Raw genomic sequence first — 18,143 nt, 5'->3', positions numbered from 1 at the left:
GGCCCGGCTAGACCTGGGGTGAATTGGTTTCTATATCTCGCTGAGGGTTCCCACTTGGCCTTCTTTAAGGGTCAAGACTCAAGGATTTGTATCAAAAGGGAGCAAAGCAGGGCTCTGCCCGAGGATCCTAGGACCTCCGTCTCCCAATGTCGGAGGTAGGAGGCCTTTTAGCTCCCGCGCGCTGGAGTTAGAAAGTGGCTTACTACAATCTAGCTGGAGGAGGGACCAGAGAAGGGCGGGTGCTAACCCTTAGATGCCTGGACTTCTGACCCCTTAACACTTTCAGGGATCTGGCCTGTGTTCCACTGTGTCGGAGTGTGCCCTTAAATTAGGTGCCAGTTTCTAAATCTGGTCCTAACAGTCTCCTAGCTGTGTTACCTCCAGCAAGTTATTTAGTCTTTCATATCCTCACGTTTCCCATCTGTAAGTCAATACCTATGGCTGAGTGTTGTGAATTATGAGGCCAAACTGACTAGTTCCAATCTCAGCTCTACAGAACTAGTTGTGACTTTGGACAGCCACTTAATATTTCCAACCTTCCTTTTCGTCGTGTGTAGGATGAGAATGAGAATTATTTCATGGGTTGTTTCAAAATTAAATGAGAAGTCTTTCGTACAACTTTTGAAACATAGTTTTCAATGTGTCAATAAACAGAAATAATAGTATTTTCTACCCTGACCCTCAAATCCACTGGTGTGAAGGCAGGAAAAATGGAAAATTAGATTTCTAAGCCTATGCAGTTTGGCTCATATCTATTGACTAGTCAGGCAGGTATATATTGGGAATGGGTGCACCTCCAAAACAGATAGTGACTAGGACACTTGTAACCCATTTCCCTTTTCCATAGTCATGATTGCCCGTGAAGATTTTCTGGTTTTTACCGTTTCTTAATCCGTTTTAACCCTACTGCTACCATTCATATATAGATTTAACCTGATTATGTGCCGGATCCTTTGCTAGTCATGAAGATTTAAGACGCCCTACCGGCCCTCCGAGAGTGTAGAAGAGCAAGCTTGTTAAAGTACAGACTCTAATTCTATAGTTCTGGAGTAGGACCCGAGATTCTGCGTTTCTAACAAGCTCCCAGGTGATGCTAATGGAGCTGATTTGGGTTCAGCGTTTAGAGAAGTAATATGTAGAGGATTTTACAAACTAGTGGATGGTGGATGTTTACAGGCAAAGTACGTGTTAATGGCCTGAAAACTTGAGGCTGTCTCCGCCCCTTTGCTTGATGAAGTTCCCTCCCAGGAATCTGACACGTGATGGTGGGAAAGCCCTCACCGAATAGAACTCTGTAAGCTCCTAAGATGCCACCCGACCTGCCTTCCCAGCTGCTGCGGCTTGTGATTCTGCTGCTGCTGTCCCAGGTAAACTGAGAGGGTCGGACCGCCTGTCTGGGTGTGGGGAGAAGAAAACATCCTGCAGTGGAGAAATAGCTAACTACCGACAAGGCCACTTTATCTCTTAAGCACTTGGCAGGCACTGACCCTTAACTCCAGACCTCTGCTGAGCCAGGCTTTCACCCCTGCAGGCAGAAGCTCGCTCCTTCGTAGTGGATCGGCAACATGACAGATTCCTCCTGGACGGGGTTCCGTTCCGCTATATTTCTGGCAGCCTGCACTACTTTCGCGTACCGCGGGTTCTTTGGGCTGACCGACTTCTCAAGATGCAATTGAGCGGCCTCAACGCTGTGCAGTTGTAAGAATTGCTCGCGGGAGCTTTGTGGAAGCAAAGTTTACTCTTCCTTAGAATGGGGTTCCTCAGGAAAACTAACTGGGTTTGAAAAGGGTTTGAGCTCCAGGACTCCTCAGGCAAGGGTGAGAAAGGGCGGCCCAGAACCTCTTTCCAGCTGCTTCTCTGCACGTTCTCAGTCTCCTAGGGAACCTTTGGGCCTTGTTAACATATTTATTTCTCAGTTATGTGCCTTGGAACTACCATGAGCCAGAACCTGGGACTTATAACTTTAATGGCAGCCGGGACCTCGTTGCCTTTCTGAATGAGGCAGCTAAAGCGAACCTGTTGGTCATTCTGAGACCAGGACCTTACATCTGTGCCGAGTGGGAGATGGTGAGTTATTTGGAAGGTCAGAACCAAAGGTGAAGTTCCTGTGGGTTTCTGCTCCTTTCTGCCCACACTCTAGGGGCCATTTCCAAGCTATACTCAACTCCCTCCCTTCTTGCTTCCCCCACTATACCGAAAAGCAAAGCCTGTCTGAAGCTCAAGAAGAGGTGCCTTATCCTGTAATCCCAGAATTTAGAGGTTGAGACAGTAAGACTGGACCACAGAGTGAAACCCTGTGTCAAAACAATAACACCCTTCCTACCTCCTCATGTGTTGCCTTTATGTTTTTCTTAAGGGAGGTCTGCCATCTTGGTTGCTTCGAAACCCTAGTATTCGTCTGAGAACCTCAGATCCTGGTGAGTTGAGACAACAGATTTGAATGCCTGGACAAGAGGCCACCTCTCATTCAGAGGTCATACATTCATTCTCTACTTCATGTCTAGCAGGATGCTAGAAACTGGGAACTCAGAGACCTAGTCCCTGTGCAAAATAAAACTTGCAGTAGTGTGAGTTGCAGAGCAGGTGCGTGATGCACACCTATACCCCAGCACTTATAAGGTAGAGACAGCAGGATCAGGAGTTCAAGATCATCCTCCACTGTGTAGGAAGTTAGAGGCTAGCCTGGGCTACAAGGGACCTTGTATCATATTAAAGGGAAAGAGTGTGGAAGAAACAGAGACGGCTGTTTTTCAAAACTATAAGAATGTCATAGGGGCTAAAGGGATGGCTCAGTGGTTAAGAGCACTGACTGCTCTTCAGAGGGCCTGAATTCAAATCCCAGCAACCACATGGTGACTCACAACCATCTGTAGTGAGATCTGATTCCCTCTTCTGGTGTGTCTGAAGACAGCTACCGTGTACTCCTATGAATAAAATAGATAACTCTTTAAAAAAAAAATAAGATCACATACTGTGACTACTGCACAAAGCCATATAAATAAGGAGTTGAGACAGTGAATAAGGAGAGAAGTATTGGGGGTAGTGAGAAGAGACTCTCTGAGACGGTAACATTTTTGCTTTTGTGGAAGAGAAAGCACTGATGGAATGAAAAATGTGGCCGAATGGTCCATCCCTGGGATGGGAAGAAACATGGCAGGACGGAGGCAAGTAGAATAGCATGGCTGCAGCAGTAGTCAGGGGGGCAGGAGTGTGACAGGGAACTTGAGCTGAGATGATTATGCAAATGGTAGAGGCTCTTGCAGTCTTGTGGTGGAGCTTTGTGATTTATTCCAATCACAGCAGAAAACCGATGGAAAATTTCCTCAGAAATGTGCCACAGCTGGATTTGCTTTAATATCACTTCAGCCTGGGTGCAACTGGGTTAAAGACAGCAAGAGTGTGGGAGTGAATGGGTTCTTATGGTAGGTGAGCAAAGACGATGGCACTTAGGTACAAGGATAGTAGTGGAAGTGAGAAGAGGCAGACCGAACAGTCAGCTTGGGAGCCAACATTAACGAGGAGGCCAGGTAGGAAAAGAAAGGAGTCATTTTTGTGACCAATCCAGACCATTTACTGAGGAGAATGGGAGAGGCTGGAGGTGCAGATGACTGGGCAGTCCATTTAAAATGTGAAGGGTTAACTGAGTGCCAATATGCAGTCTGCTTTGTTCAAGTCACCTCCAAGTTGTAAACTTCACTGTGATCTGACAGACCTCTATTTAATGTATATGAGTATACTATAGCTGTCTTCAGACACACCAGAAGAGGGTACCAGATCCCATTACAGATGGTTGTGAGCCACCACACGGTTGCTGGGAATTGAACTCAGGACCTCTGGAAAAGCAGTCAGTGCTCTTAACCTCTGAACCCAAGACCTCCAGCCCAAGACCTCACCACTCTTGACCAGTCAGCAGCACTGGGCACAACTGGCCACCCTGTCTTTGAAATACATTCTTCTAGCCAAACATAGTTATACATGCTTGAAATCTCAACACTAGGGAAACTGAAGCAAGGTGGTCCAGAGTTCAGGGAAGCCTGGTCTACACAGTGAAACTATCTCAAGAAAACACACAAAGTTCAGTCTTTCTTTACTGATGCATCTCTTGTCCGGCCCTTGCCTCACACAAGCTTTCTGACCATTTGGTCCCAGTTTTCCAGTTTCCCTTTCTTCTAAGAGCTGGACTGTCCCAGGACTCCGTCCTTCACTATATCTCTTTCCTAATTTGTTCTCTAGGTAATTTCATCCACTGTGTGGTATATTTAACCTGTGTTGACCCCAAATATATATCTCTCTCCTAGGACCTTTCTCATGTCTTTTCCACACATAGCAAACACCTATGTTGCTTCTCTATTTAGACAAATAAAAGGAGTAATGACATAACAGAAACTGACATGCCGGTAGGGCCTTCCAAAGCAGCTCCCCGTTCCTAGTCTCCCCATCCCAGTACTCTAAACACTGCGGTGTAACCACACTTCTATCACTCCATATACTCTTTTCTCTCACCCTACATTTAGTCTATCAGTGTGACTCTCACTCAACACTGAATTTAACTATTTCTGGTCACTTCCACTGCCACATACTGGTGCAAACCTCCCCTTGCTGCTATCTTAACAGCATCTCATTGCTTCCTAGTTGGCCTTCCTCACGTGTAATCTGTTCTTAGTATAGCAACTTGTGGGCTTCTATGAAAACAGTTTAAACATCATCTTGGGTCAAGTCATACCTCCCTAATAATTCTCATCTCATTCAATATGAGCCACATACTCAGCCTCCCACGCCATAGGCCTGGCTCCCTAGTATCTGCTGCTGCTTGCTTCCTTGGCCCCCCACCATACTGTCCTTGATGCTGTTCTTCATACATTCTGCCCTCAGTGTCGAAGGCATGTGTTGGTGTTTCCATAGCACCTTTGGTGATAATGTCCGTCCACCATCTAAAATTTTAAGCATTCCACACTGAACCTATGATATGCCTCCTTTCTTGCCTTGTTCTTGTCCCTAACACACTATGTAGTTTTTCTCATATATTTATTGTCTGTCTTCACTCAAGAAAGAACCCATAAAGCAGAGATTCTTTCTGGTTGTTGTTCCTTCAATACACCTAGGACAGTGCTTGAAGCAGTCACCCCTACCGTCATGCATATTTTATATGGTACTAAAAGTGGTTTCATATGTGTTTAGATGGGTCTCTTTTATGTAAAATGTAGGAAGAAAAATTAAGTGCTTTAAGATGTTTTTAAATAATGAGCTGGGCATGGTGGTATATGCCTTTAATGTGCTAGGGAGGCAGAGGCAAGTACACTTCTGTTTGAGGCCAGCTGTACATAGGAAGTTCCAGGCCAGCTATGACTACCTTTTGAAACCTTTTTTTAAATTTCAAACAAAAAAGAAATAATACTTATGAGATGGGCTAACAGGCAGAAGTACTTGCTTCCAAACCTAACAACCTGAGTTTGATACCCTTGAATTCCTGTGGTAAAGGAAAAGAACAAACTTCTGCAATTTTTTTGTGACCTCTACAAGCATGTCATGGCACTACATACACTAAGTAAATGTAATTTAAAACTTCTTTTAAGAATTTAAAAATGAGAGGCTGGAGAGATGGCTCAGTGGTTAAGAGCACTGACTACTCTTCCAGAGGTCCTCAGTTCAGATCCCAGCAACCACATGGTGCCTCACAATGATCTGTAAAGAGAGCTGATGCCCTCTTCTGGCATGTCTGAAGACAGCTACAGTGTACTTATATATAATAAATAAATTAATTTTTAAAAAAAGGATTTTAAAATGAGCCAGGAATGTCTTTGATTCCAGCACTCAGGAGCAGAGGCAGACAGATCTCTTGTGAGTTTGAGGCCAGCCTGGTGTACAAAGCAAGTCCAGGACAGCTGAGGCTGTTATACAGAGAAAGCCTGTCTTGAACAGCAAACAAACAAACAATTGAAAAATGGCCAAAAGGTAGTGGCACACACTTTTAATGCCAGCACTCTGAAGGCAGAGGCAAGTAGATCTCTTAATGCCCATGTCAGCCTGATTACAGAGTGATTTCCAAGACATCCAGGGCCACATGGATAAACCCTGTCTCATAAACACAAACAAAAAATAATTTTAAAATGGTCTTTAAAATGCCTTTCACTGAGTCTACCCAGAGACTCTGCTGTTTCCTAAGTTCTGCCTTCCGGTGGTCAGGGTACTCCAACAGCACTGGATCCTGCCACTGGTGCAACAGTTAGAGACAAATGTTCAAGTACTATTGGAATGTTCTTAAAAGAGCCCACAAGAAGTGAGACTGTGTAACAAAAGGGTCCGTTCTGATCTGAGGACAGTTGAGGTTTGTTTTTCTGTTTGAAACAGGTTCTCACATAGTCCAAACTAGCCAGTGGCATTCCTTTTTGCTTTGAATTCCTATTCCTCCAGTGTTGGGTGGGGCTTTCTAGAGAAAGTTAATAACAAAGATGAAGATTTAGTCAAGTGCTAGCCTTTAATCCTAGCCCTAGGTGGTTGTGGCAGGCAGATCTCTGAGTTCAAGGACAGCCTGATTTACATTGTAAGTTCCTATACAGTTGGGCTTCTTAGGAAAACCTTATCTGGAAAAAAAAAAAAAAAAAAGAGTCTAGGCTTGAGAAAAAATGCCTGTCACCATGCATGGTAACTTGAATGCATTGTTTGAGAACCAAACGACTGACTCCTAAAGGATGTCTGTCAGTCACACATGTGCAAGAGGCACATACATTTATTCACACACACACCAGTGTTGTTCTCAACAACATTGAATTTTACTGCTCTGGTTTATTCTCACTGCTATCAGCCGGTCCAAACCACCCCTTGGCTGGCATACACATCTTAATAGCATACATGTATGTATAAATAAATAAATGTAGTTTAAAAGAATGAGCATAAAGAATTGAGGCATAAGTTAGCATCAATTAGGGAAAGGAGGATGGGAGGGAAAGTGTCAGGCAGAGGGCATAACATGCATGAAGTCATTGAAGGAATTCTAAAACTAATAAGTAGGAGTTGAGAATTTAAGGCATTAAATTGCATGGACCAACTCTATCTATACAGGTCTTGTTACATTTCACAGTGCTTTTATGTGCAAGCTGATTATATAATAACTCCATATAATGTGTTTAGCCTTTTTCATATATGGAGTCTTTTTTTTTTTAAAGATTTATTTATTTTATGTTTGTGAGTACACTGTCGCTGTCTTCAGACACACCAGAAGAGGGCATCAGATCCCATTACAGATGGTTGTGAGCCACCATACGGTTGCTGGGAATTGAACTCAGGGACCTCTGCAAGAACAGTCAGTGCTCTTAACCTTTGAGCCATCTCTCCAGCCCTCATATATGGACTCTTAGAGCATTACAGTTTCTTGTGCTGAGAGTTTCCTCTAAGAGTCACTGTTTAGAGACTGGAGTGATGGCTCAGCACATCAGAACATTAACTGCTCTTATAGAGGACCCACGTTTGATTTCCAGCACCCATGTGGTGGCCCATTACTGTAACTCCAGTTCCAGAGGATCAACCCCTATCTTCTGGCCTCTTCTGCAGTCACCAAGCACTTGGTACAAAGACATCCATACAGCCAAAATTACTCATACACATAAAAATAAATAAATAAAATAACTTAAAAATGTAGAGTCCCTGTTCTCTCAATTTAGTTGTGAGCCAGGGAAAAGGATGCTACAGCTTAGACTTAGCACTGAGGTTGCTATCAAAGATGCTGGGAGGTGGGGAGGGTGAGACCTTGAAAGTTTGATTCCTAATAAGCAGAGCACACCACTCCTTCCGTTAGCCTTCCTTGAAGCTGTGGACTCCTGGTTCAAGGTTTTGCTGCCAAAGATATATCCGTTTCTCTACCACAATGGGGGCAACATCATTAGCATTCAGGTATGAATGGGAAGTGGGCTGACCACAAGAAGTAGGTACACACTGTTCTTCACCTTCTCTGATAGCTGGGCTCCTCACTTCCTTGTCCGTTACAGGTGGAGAATGAATATGGTAGCTACAAGGCTTGTGACTTCAAGTATATGAGACACTTGGCTGGCCTCTTCCGTGCATTACTAGGAGACAAGATCTTGCTCTTCACCACAGATGGGCCCCAAGGACTCAGATGTGGTTCCCTTCATGGACTCTATACCACTGTAGATTTTGGCCCAGGTCTTTTAAATAAGGGTTGGGAGTGGAATCTGGGACACAGGTACCTTCTCTGTGATATTTTTGTTTATTTTTTCAACACGTTTTTTCCCCTTTTTGCAGCTGAGAACATTACCAGAATCTTTTCCCTGCTTCGGGAGTATGAACCTCATGGGCCATTGGTGAGAGGCCATAGGAAGGGGAGTGGGAGAATAATCTGGATGGAATGGGTCCAGCTTGTTCCCACCTCACTATGGCTCCTTTCACTTCTCCCTATAGGTGAACTCTGAGTACTATACAGGCTGGCTGGATTACTGGGGCCAAAATCACTCCACACGGTCCAGTCCAGTTGTAGCCCAAGGACTAGAAAAAATGCTCGAGTTGGGAGCCAGTGTGAACATGTAACTCGAGATGAAATATGTTCCTGGGAGCTGGGGTTTAATGTTAAGATTCCATAGGTCAGCTTTTGCCCTTTCTCCCCACTCACCCCTACTTTAGGTATATGTTCCATGGAGGTACCAACTTTGGATACTGGAATGGTAAGTATCATGCCTCTAGTGGAAGCAGGGAGGAAACAAGGAATCAGAATCTTGGGCTGGATATATTAGGATATGTAGACACTGTGTATAACAACCACTTTTTCCTTTAATGGCAAGATTTTCTGCACAAGGCTCTGTGCTTAGTGCTTATCACCTAAGATGATGTTGAATTAATTAAATTTTCTTTAACCCAGGTGCTGACGAGAAGGGACACTTCCTTCCGATTACCACCAGCTATGACTATGATGCACCCATATCTGAAGCAGGGGACCCTACACCTAAGCTTTTTGCAATTCGAAATGTCATCAGCAAGGTGCCCTTTTATTAACTGGGGAGAAGGGAGAGTGCCCATATTGTAAAGGAGCCCTACAACCTGGTGGTGTTTGTCTGGGGGAACAGAGCCCACTTAGCATTCCATGAAGCAGTTCCCATTCATATAGAACCACCTGGGGAATTCCACACGTAGAAAATTATAGGGTCTTTATGGCTCCCTGCAGCCCATTCCTGGGTTCCATGTCAAGAACCTCCTTTTAGAGCCTTGGATTGTTTTGGTTTTCCTATGACTACTGAGAGAATTTGGGCTCAGTTCCAGGAAATTCCCTTGGGACCTTTACCTCCCCCCAGCCCCAAGATGAAGCTTGGACCTTTCACTGTGAGCCTGGTAAGTTTCTCCCCGTCTTTTCTGATTGTATACTGTTGTTTTCCTGAATCAGTTACCCTGAGCAGTCCTCAATTCAGAAGTCTAACAGTTTGTTTGCCCTTTGTCCTCACAGGATGGGAATCTGCTGTCTTTCCTAGACTTTCTCTGCCCCCAAGGCCCCATTCGTTCAGTTTTGCCATTGACCTTTGAGGCTGTCAAACTGGTAAGATATAAGCTCAGATCTGACGGGAATGGTAGGATTCTTCAACAGCTCCAGTCATTAATTTAATCTTCCTTACAGTGCTCTTTCTCATCAGCACTTCATCTTAAGTCCTCATCCTTCTGTATCTAGGTCCATGGCTTTATGTTGTACCGGACCTATCTGACTTACACTATTTCAGAACCCACACCACTCTGGGTGCCAAATAATGGAATTCATGACCGTGCCTATGTGATGGTAGATGGGGTAAGAACCTAATTCCCAACTAAGTTATGCTTTCAATTTCATCTCTTCCCCAAACACGACTTTAAAGTGTCCCTATCCCTGTCCCTTCCCCTCTCTGGGATGCAGGGAGAATGTGATTAAGTTTTAACTGGGGCCACGGTGGGGCATACCTGCATTCCCAATACTAAGTAGTCTGAAGCAAGAAAATCACAAGCCTGGGCTGTAGAGTGGGTTTTCAGTCTGGACATAGAGACCCTGTCTGGAAAAAAAAGCAGAGTATCAGAAGAATTTTAGACAATCAACAAGGTGATTCCATTCTCCTTGTCCTTCAAATAACGTGTTTTAATGTGACTCACTGTGTAGTGGCTAAGAACTAAACACTGCCTCACTTTACCAGAGCCTATCTCTTATCCACAGGTATTGAAGGGCATTCTGGAGCGGAGTTTGAAGCAAGAACTGTATTTGACTGGGAAAGTAGGGACCAGGCTGGATATATTGCTAGAGAATATGGGGAGGCTCAGTTTTGGGTCTAACCACAGTGACTTCAAGGTGAGTTGGGTTTGTCTCTTCTTCCCCAGGACCCTTCTTAACCACCTCTCTTGGGGAACAGGACCTAATGGAAGAATTCTGCCTTTAGGTGTAGGCAGAGGAATGATGCTTGAGGATATAGATATGGCCATTTATATTCCAGGGTTTGATGAGGACAGTGTGGGCCCTGACTCAGTGAGTGACTTTTCACTTGCTTCCCCACAGGGCCTGTTAGAAGCACCACTTCTGGGACAGAAAATCCTCACTGAGTGGATGATGTTCCCTCTCAAGGTGGATAAGCTTGTAAAATGGTGGTTCCCCCTGCAGCTGATAAAAAGAGCCCAGCCTCAAGCTCCCTCTGTCCCTGCCTTCTATTCTGCAAAGTTTCCAGTTTTAGGCTTCCTTGGGGACACATTTCTCTATCTACCTGGATGGACCAAGGTATTGCTAATGGGGTAGAAGGAATTGTGGGGGCAGGGGGCACATTACAAGAAAAGCAAACTGGAAATACAAATTATAATCTGATCAGAAACCTGAAAGGGGCAAGTCCACTGTGGAGAGCTGACCCTTTGTTTTTCCACTCCATCCCTTCCTCCAGGGCCAAGTATGGATCAATGGGTTTAACTTGGGCCGGTACTGGACAATGCGAGGTCCACAACAGACCCTATACGTGCCAAGACTTCTGCTGTTTAGTAGCTCAATCAACAAAATCACATTGCTGGAGCTAGAAAATGTGCCTCATGACCCCCAGATCCAATTTCTGGATCAGCCTATCCTCAATAGCACTTTGCATTGGGGGTATAACTATCGTCTCTCAGAAATACAAGGTTTCTACGAACCAATGGAGTTAAGTGGGCACTGAAAGAAAGATGACTCTGGAGTCTGGGACACAGGACAGGATCTTTTGGTGATGGCCACAGTGACCATGAAGAATCAAAAGGCTACAATCCCTCTGAGTGTAAGTACACACAGTTTTCTTCCCAAACTTTATTGTGATTAAAATTCCAAAGATGGTCCTGGCTCCACACACCTTTGTGGCCCTGTCTTTGCCCTGGTTCCTGAGTGTCCTTCAGTACCCATCTTCCAAATAATGTCAAGCTTCATGAGGAGGAAGAGAGCTCTAGGTCTAGATGTGTCCTCTAGGGACCCAGAGTTGGCCCCAGGTGACTATAAGAAATCAAGATGAAGGCCTCCCTGCCTGACTGCGATGATCTCGAAGGCAACGTGTGGAGCAGAAAGAGAAGTCGAGGTAGTGAAAGGGAACGAGGCCTTGGAGGGACACTCCACAACTCCAGCAGCGTCTGAATGAAAGGAAGAAAAATGATTGGACAGGTACCCCACAAACTTTTCCATCTAAGCGTTGCCTGGCCTTAAAGGTCCCAGGACTCTCAGGTTCTCTCCGAGACCCTTCTGAACACCAAGAAGGCACCCATTCCCCTTACCCAGATGGCTCCTATAACACTGGAGCCCACCCTTTCCCTCTCCCCCTGGGACCCATACCCAGCATTGACAACTGCAGAGTCAGCAACTGGAGGGCTGGGGGCTCCCAACTGGGCAGCAAGTCGGCGCTCTGCAGCCAGAGCTCTCTGCAACAGAAAAGTCATTACAGAAACAAGTCCCAGAGATGAACAGTGCATTCAGGAAATAATGGCTCAGTCTGGGGAGGGGATGTAGGCTCTTGCAGCCTGGCACTGTAAAACTCTAGAGCCTCACCTTCTCTCGGTCACTGAGGGCAGCAAACCGCCGCTGCTCCTCTTGCTCCTGTTCTTCCCGCTCCCTTTGCTTCCGCTGCTGTTGCTCCCGCTGCCGTCGAGCTGCCTTCTGTTCCTTTTTCCTTGTAGCCTGCCGGGCCTCCATTTCTTGAGTCAATGGCCCTGGCACCTAGAAGATTTCCCAAAGATATTATAAAACTACAAGGAAGTAGAAAGGACCTAATGAGGCTCTCTGAGGCCCTCCACTCTGCAGCTCCTTTTCCAGCTCACCCGAGCCTTGTTGTAATCATAGGCATCAAGATTCTTCTCCATGAACCTCCGGAATTCATTACGTGTTGATTTGTCAGCTGCTACAGTATAAGGTGGCCGAGCCCCAGAGTCCCTAAGGGCAAAAACCCAAAACCAAATTCAACTTGCCTCCTGCTTCTCCTGGCATCACCCAAAGAAATAGTATCAAGTGCTAACATGAGCTACCATGTTATGCTCTCTCTCTACCTAAATGGGGTCAAGAAGGAGATACTCACAGCACAGTGGGGTCAGCACCTGCCTCCAACAGCAAACGAACTACCAAGCTTCTTCCAGCTGCGGCTGCTGCATGCAGGAGAGTAAAGCCACCAGAGCCCAAAGGGGCATTGAGCAGGGACATAACTCCAGGGTCTACAGGCCCAGTGGCTAGCTGCAGCTTTAGCACCTCAACTTCCCCAGCACGACAGGCAGCTAGAAGCATATCCCAGAGCTCTGGATGACCAGGGGCTTTGGCTTCATCAACCAAAGTGTCCAATGGGGTTGTGACCACTTGGGCTGGCTGTGAGAATGGCTCATCTTGAGGTTTCTGAAGAAGAGGCCCATGTGCCCCACAGTGCTGCTCTTGTTTCTTCTTCTTCTTCTTCCTCCTCCTCCGCTTGGGTAATACTTCAAATTCACGAAGATCCAGGGTCCCTAGGGTCAATTCTACTAGCTCCAACTCTACTTCGGAGCCATCTTCTTCCTGAGACTCTGAACCTAGAAAAAGATAGGATCTTAGATCTATCTAAGGACTAGGGAGATGGTAGAAAGATGTGGGCTTCCTCAGATGGGTTTATATTTATAAAAAGGTATTCCAGATCATCCTGCAATGAAGTGTTTTTATTCTGTCCCTGGACTCTCCCAATGAGCAGGACAGTACAAATTAGAGAAAAGCACCAGCATGGTGGTGCACACCTTCAATCCCAGCTCTTGGGAGGCAGAGGCAGATAGATCTCTCTGAGATCAAGACCAGCCTGGTTTATCTGGTTGAATCCCAGGACAGCCAGAACTATATAGTGAGACCTGTAAAACAAAACAAAACCACAAACAACAACAACATCAAAAAGACAAAAGCAATCAAACAACAACAACAACAACAAAAAAGTAGAGGAAAGCAATGCTTAGCCCTAAGCACAGCACCCAATCAAACTCAAACAACACACTCCCTCCATGCTAAGTACTGGGAATATATCTATGAGCAGTCATAAGATTTAGCAAGTCTCTAGACATGTCTCAGTTGACAGACGTGGTAGTACCTGCCTATAATCCCAGCAGCTGGGAACTGGAGGCCAAAGGATAGTGAGTTTAAGAGAGCTCTAGGCCAGACTGGGCTAGATGATAAAGACCCTGCCTTGATAAGAAAGCAGTTTGGTGCAGCGGCTCATGTGTAATCCCAGCATTTGGGTAGCTGAGGCAGGAAGATTGCCATAATTTCAAGGCCAGTGTGGGTGCAATATAGTGAGTTCTAGACCAGCCTGGGCTGAAGTGAGATACTCAAATCAGGGATGAGTGGATGGGTAGATGTTAGTTTAAGGGCTCACGTAACAACTCTTAGATGAATCAGTTATGAGAATTGGCCACTGCATTTCCAAAGCAGATAGGCAGATACATTTTAAAATTGCCAGATAGTGTTCAAACCTTGTTTGAGTGGCTCTTCATCCTGCTCAAGTGTCTTATCTGCATCAGTAAGGATCTTTGCTTTGTCTTTCTCACTATCCTTTTTCCTTTCTTCTCTCACTGGTTTCCTGTCTGTCTCAGGAGAGTGAAATCTGACCATTTCTCGAGGGTCTTCATCTTCCATGAAACAAAAAAAAAACAAAAAAAAAAATCTCAAATTTAGGTGTAGAGAAACTAACTCAGGTCAGTTGGGCTGCAGTCCATGATCTAGAAAACCCCATGTATACACAGGTCTATGTCTGAGGTCCCGAGATCTGGAATAGCTTACCATACACCTGCAAGGTGGTCAGCTTATGGAATACACGCTGAAGCTCTCCAAAAGTGGGTCTGCGTGTGGTGAGAGGGATATCCCAAAGTCGGGAATCATTCCTTTGTAGGGGTGCCCCTTGGCCTCCAAAGAACAAGGATCGGCCAGAGCGTGGGGCATGCAGCAGTATTGTTTCTGCCTCCCCTAGTGCTTTGGACCAGGTTGGCCCTGCCAGTAGGTCACGAACATCCTAAAGAGAGTAACTCCACTTAACATAGCTTCATCTGCTGCTTTAAAAAAAAAAAAAAATCCCCAAACCAAACAATGGTCCTATGATCATACAAAGGGAGAGGAAGATAGAGAAAAACAATGAGAGAATGTTTGTGGAAATTCCTATTATCTACCCAGAAAACTAGAAAAACATGACAACAGTGGACTACCGATCTGTGAGGCCTAACTCACCTTATAGAGCATGGCTTCGTTGTAACGCCTCAAATTGGCTCCAGCAGAGCGGGATGCCCTACCCTGAGCATCCTGAAGGCCCTGGGCTGTGCCCCTCTTGGCCCGCACAGTGTAACGGTGAAAGGTTTTGTGGGTCACCACTTCTCTTCTGTGGATGGCACAGACTCAGTACTGGAGTCCAGGCAGTACTTCCAGGTTAGTGGGGTCCATCCTTATCCCATGCAGCACCCTCTCACCCTTGAAAAATGGCACCAGCAAAATGCCCAGCCGCAGCCATGAGCACCACGTAGTGTCTGGAACCTCCATTTTTCAGGTTTTGTAGCAGCAATTCTGCCTTTTCTGGGGGAATCTAGATGACACATCAACAAACATTCCACATGCTGCATGCATTGAGAACAAGAAACCAAGTGTTACATTGCATTACCTCATTTATTACAACCATCTTGGCCTCATTTCCATTTTGCAAAGGATATTTGAGGCTTTAAGAGGTAGTAGTGGAAGATGGGAATGAAAGAATCACAATTTAGACTTAATCCCATTACACGTGACTCTTTCAAGATTCTGGTCAGTTCAATTCAAGATTATGCTGCCCAAAAGGAAGGAAGAAAATACGATACACACTGGCTGAAGAAAACCTAGTATACAAAAGCTGGGATTGGGCACACAGCCTGTACTGTTACTTGCCTGTCGAGGACCTAGGACACAACGATAGGCATAAAGAAACTGGCCCTGGGTGTTTCTGAAAAGGACCCGATGTGGGTAAAACCCCGGGGGTCGGTTAGGTTTCTTGGATTCAGCCCTCTCCTCATCCAATGTCATCAAGTCCTCTTCACTGGTGGAGTCTGAGTCGTCTGATCCCGAGATGCTGGAAAGGTCTCCTGAAGACAAATATGGGACACACAAGTCTGATACTCCACCCTTGACCTTTCTTCTAACCCCACCCTGACCTGCTCTCATACATACAGGCTTTCCTCTAACAAGCATTACCTGTGGAGCTTTGCTTTTCAAAGTCTAGAGCAGACAGGAGAGGCTTGTTCTTGAGACGTTGCTTTAAGTTAAAGCGATGCCAATCAAGTTTATAATGTTCTCTCTGGTGTGAAGGAAAAGAGGGAGGCAGAGAGTGGAAATATAGTCCACCTTGGCTATGCACAGTAGAGAAAGCTAGTTACAGATCTATAGGAAATATAACCCGGTTCACACTAAGTACACTAGACAAAGTATGGACCTTTATTAACTTAAGGTAAATCCATGTGCACCTCCTTCTACCCAGAACTACACTTCTGCTTCTAACATCTAATCCCATACTCTGGCCCTATACCTGCTCCTGGGGGTTCTGGAAGATCTGCTCACAGGTTGAACAAAATAATTTATCTGAAATATCCAGAGAACATGAAGATACTTTTTTCCATGAGCTTGTGTTCTCTCCTGAAAAGAAGAAAAGGGTAACTGGAAATAGAAAGGGATTATATCCAATCTATAGTGAACCTACAGTACCCAGGACTATATTGAATACCTAATAATACAGAAGAAAAACATGGTGTGACCTTGCCTTCCAAGAACTTACAATCCAGCAATCATGAAATAAATCATACAGTAACTATTTTGTACAATAAACACAATTGAAAAGATAAATGTACAATTAAATATTACATTTCAGTTATCAAAGTGGGAAGTATTTAGGGAAATCTTGTAGAAAACAAATGGTAGTAAGGTTAAATCTTCTTTATGGTGTTGGGACTTTAAGACCCCACATATCCTAAGCATGTCTTGTACCACTGAACTGCATCCTACCCCAACTTCTTTTTCAGTCTATTAGGTGCTACCCAACACATCTGAAGAACCTTCTAACAAGGACAAATTATCAAAACAGCCATTAATCAGGAAAATGTTCCCTGAATCAATGTTTTCCAAATCCTCAGATAGACAGTAAAGGCTAACTCTAGAAGTACTTCTATCTCTCTACATCAAACTTAACTGGAGCTGAACTTGGTGATGCAGCTGGGAGGCAGAGGCAGACAGGTCTCTTATGAGTTAGAGGTCAGCCTGGTCTACATAATGAGCCAACCAAGGCTACGCAGTAAGACCCTGTCTCACAACCAAACCAAACTAAACCAAACCAGCTCCATATATAGATAATGGGCAACCCCTTATACCCCCTAATAGTGAGCAAGTATACACAGTATACACTGTGAATAGTACACACAGTGGTCTCCTTGAGGATAAGCAAGCACACACCCAGGAAAACAAATCCAGGGATGATCTGCCACATCGGGATACCTAACCAAAATTTTACATCATGGTGTCTTTCCTTTCCTAGTAAGCCCTAAAATACTTCTGCAGTACTGAGGATGAAACCCAGATCTACTAATGAGCTACATTCTCTGCACCTAAAACATTTTTTCTGTTTTTTTTTTTTTTTTTTTTTTTTAACCCTAGACAAGGTCTCACTGAAGAGTCTAGGTTGTTCTTAAACTTCCTCTCTTGCCTCAGATTCCTAAATGCTGGAATTACAGGTGGGTGCCACAAATCCCAGATTAAAATTACTTTTAACTATATAAAACCAGTTCCTAAATGGCAATTTACATCTCATAGTCCCAGTTACAGTAGACGACCAAAGAAAGTGTAAGAAAACACATCCAAAGACAAAATTGCATGGAAAATCAGTAAATTATTCTGTATTTAGCAAAAGGGAATATATCTGGCTAAGGTCCACTTCGATTTGAAATAGGCCTAGGAACAGTGTTTAAAAGCAGTGCTATTAATGTATCGAGATATAAACAACAGCTAGAAACTTTTATGGTGACAATTCATTGGCCAGCCCTGTATACACAATCCAAGGCTGAAATATATTGGGTAAAGATAGGGGGAGAGGGGCAACAGAAAGAAATAAGTGTGGATTTCTAAACTGGGAAATCGCGATGTAAAAGTCGTCCGTGTTAATAGGCTCCACGGAACCCTGTGACGTTCCTCATAGTTCCACCCCAAAGCATCCCGGATACCTGGACAGGAAGTACGCGGCGCCCTGGCCAGAGCCTCCCCGGGAGCTTGGCTCACCAGGCTCAGACCCTGAACGAGTGGAGCTTCCCCGTTGAGGGTCAACAGGGAAACCGAGGCAGGAGCTAGGGCTGCACGTGGAGCTGGCGACATGGCTGAAGAAGAAATGGAAGGCAAAAATAGTCCTCCATAGCGAGAATCTACTACGGAGTCGGTAGCCGGCCTGGCCATCGCCACGCAGAAATGCCCCTTGGCCTTCACCCGCCACCAGAAATCAACTCTGCGGTAAATACGTGAAGATTTTCAGGAGTGAAATAGAGATCACCCAGACCCAATCGAGTCCAGGAGTTACCAGTCAGAGACTACCCAACCGTGCTACTAGCACGGTCACAGTGCTTCGTCACTCGACCCGCCCTCAAAAGCTTCCCCTAATGTCCCAAGAGCCGAGCCACAAGCAAGTCCACCGTTCGAAAGCTGGATT

General features: G+C 45.0%; 2 protein-coding genes across 5 annotated transcripts; one reads left to right on the top strand and one right to left on the bottom strand.

Moving 5' to 3' along the window:
- Window positions 1-26: 26 nt before the first annotated feature.
- On the top strand, window positions 27-11,212 carry GLB1L (galactosidase beta 1 like). 3 transcript variants are annotated; one of them, XM_080933241.1, is made up of 17 exons: window positions 27-155; window positions 1,177-1,367; window positions 1,532-1,698; window positions 1,917-2,067; window positions 2,357-2,417; window positions 7,793-7,887; window positions 7,983-8,157; window positions 8,257-8,315; window positions 8,413-8,534; window positions 8,632-8,672; window positions 8,867-8,985; window positions 9,259-9,333; window positions 9,446-9,535; window positions 9,665-9,778; window positions 10,175-10,306; window positions 10,511-10,726; window positions 10,884-11,210. In XM_080933241.1, the coding sequence occupies exons 2-17, from the start codon at window positions 1,308-1,310 to the stop codon at window positions 11,145-11,147; spliced, it is 1,941 nt and encodes a 646-aa protein (XP_080789367.1). In that variant the 5' UTR covers window positions 27-155; window positions 1,177-1,307; the 3' UTR covers window positions 11,148-11,210. The 3 variants fall into 3 exon arrangements, with proteins under 3 accessions (XP_080789367.1, XP_080789365.1, XP_080789366.1); XM_080933239.1 differs by having other exon boundaries at window positions 7,983-8,315; window positions 10,884-11,212; XM_080933240.1 differs by having other exon boundaries at window positions 28-155; window positions 1,249-1,367; window positions 7,983-8,315; window positions 10,884-11,212.
- Window positions 11,213-11,306: 94 nt separating this feature from the next.
- On the bottom strand, window positions 11,307-18,133 carry ANKZF1 (ankyrin repeat and zinc finger peptidyl tRNA hydrolase 1). Of its 2 annotated transcripts, XM_080933237.1 has the most exons (13): window positions 17,668-18,133; window positions 15,987-16,093; window positions 15,656-15,758; window positions 15,353-15,546; window positions 14,905-15,017; window positions 14,669-14,816; window positions 14,228-14,456; window positions 13,921-14,076; window positions 12,522-12,999; window positions 12,268-12,379; window positions 11,999-12,166; window positions 11,786-11,871; window positions 11,450-11,586 (listed from the first exon to the last, which is right to left on the bottom strand). In XM_080933237.1, exons 1-13 carry the CDS (start codon window positions 17,891-17,893, stop codon window positions 11,463-11,465), a joined length of 2,244 nt encoding a protein of 747 aa, XP_080789363.1. In that variant the 5' UTR covers window positions 17,894-18,133; the 3' UTR covers window positions 11,450-11,462. The 2 variants fall into 2 exon arrangements, with proteins under 2 accessions (XP_080789364.1, XP_080789363.1); XM_080933238.1 differs by lacking the exon at window positions 14,669-14,816 and having other exon boundaries at window positions 11,307-11,586; window positions 14,905-15,048.
- Between the last annotated feature and the right edge of the window lie 10 nt (window positions 18,134-18,143).

The sequence above is a fragment of the Micromys minutus genome, assembly GCF_963924665.1.
Source record: "Micromys minutus genome assembly, chromosome: 19".
In the NCBI taxonomy this organism is placed as follows: domain Eukaryota; kingdom Metazoa; phylum Chordata; class Mammalia; order Rodentia; family Muridae; genus Micromys; species Micromys minutus.
This window is presented reverse-complemented; position numbering and strand designations above follow the sequence as displayed.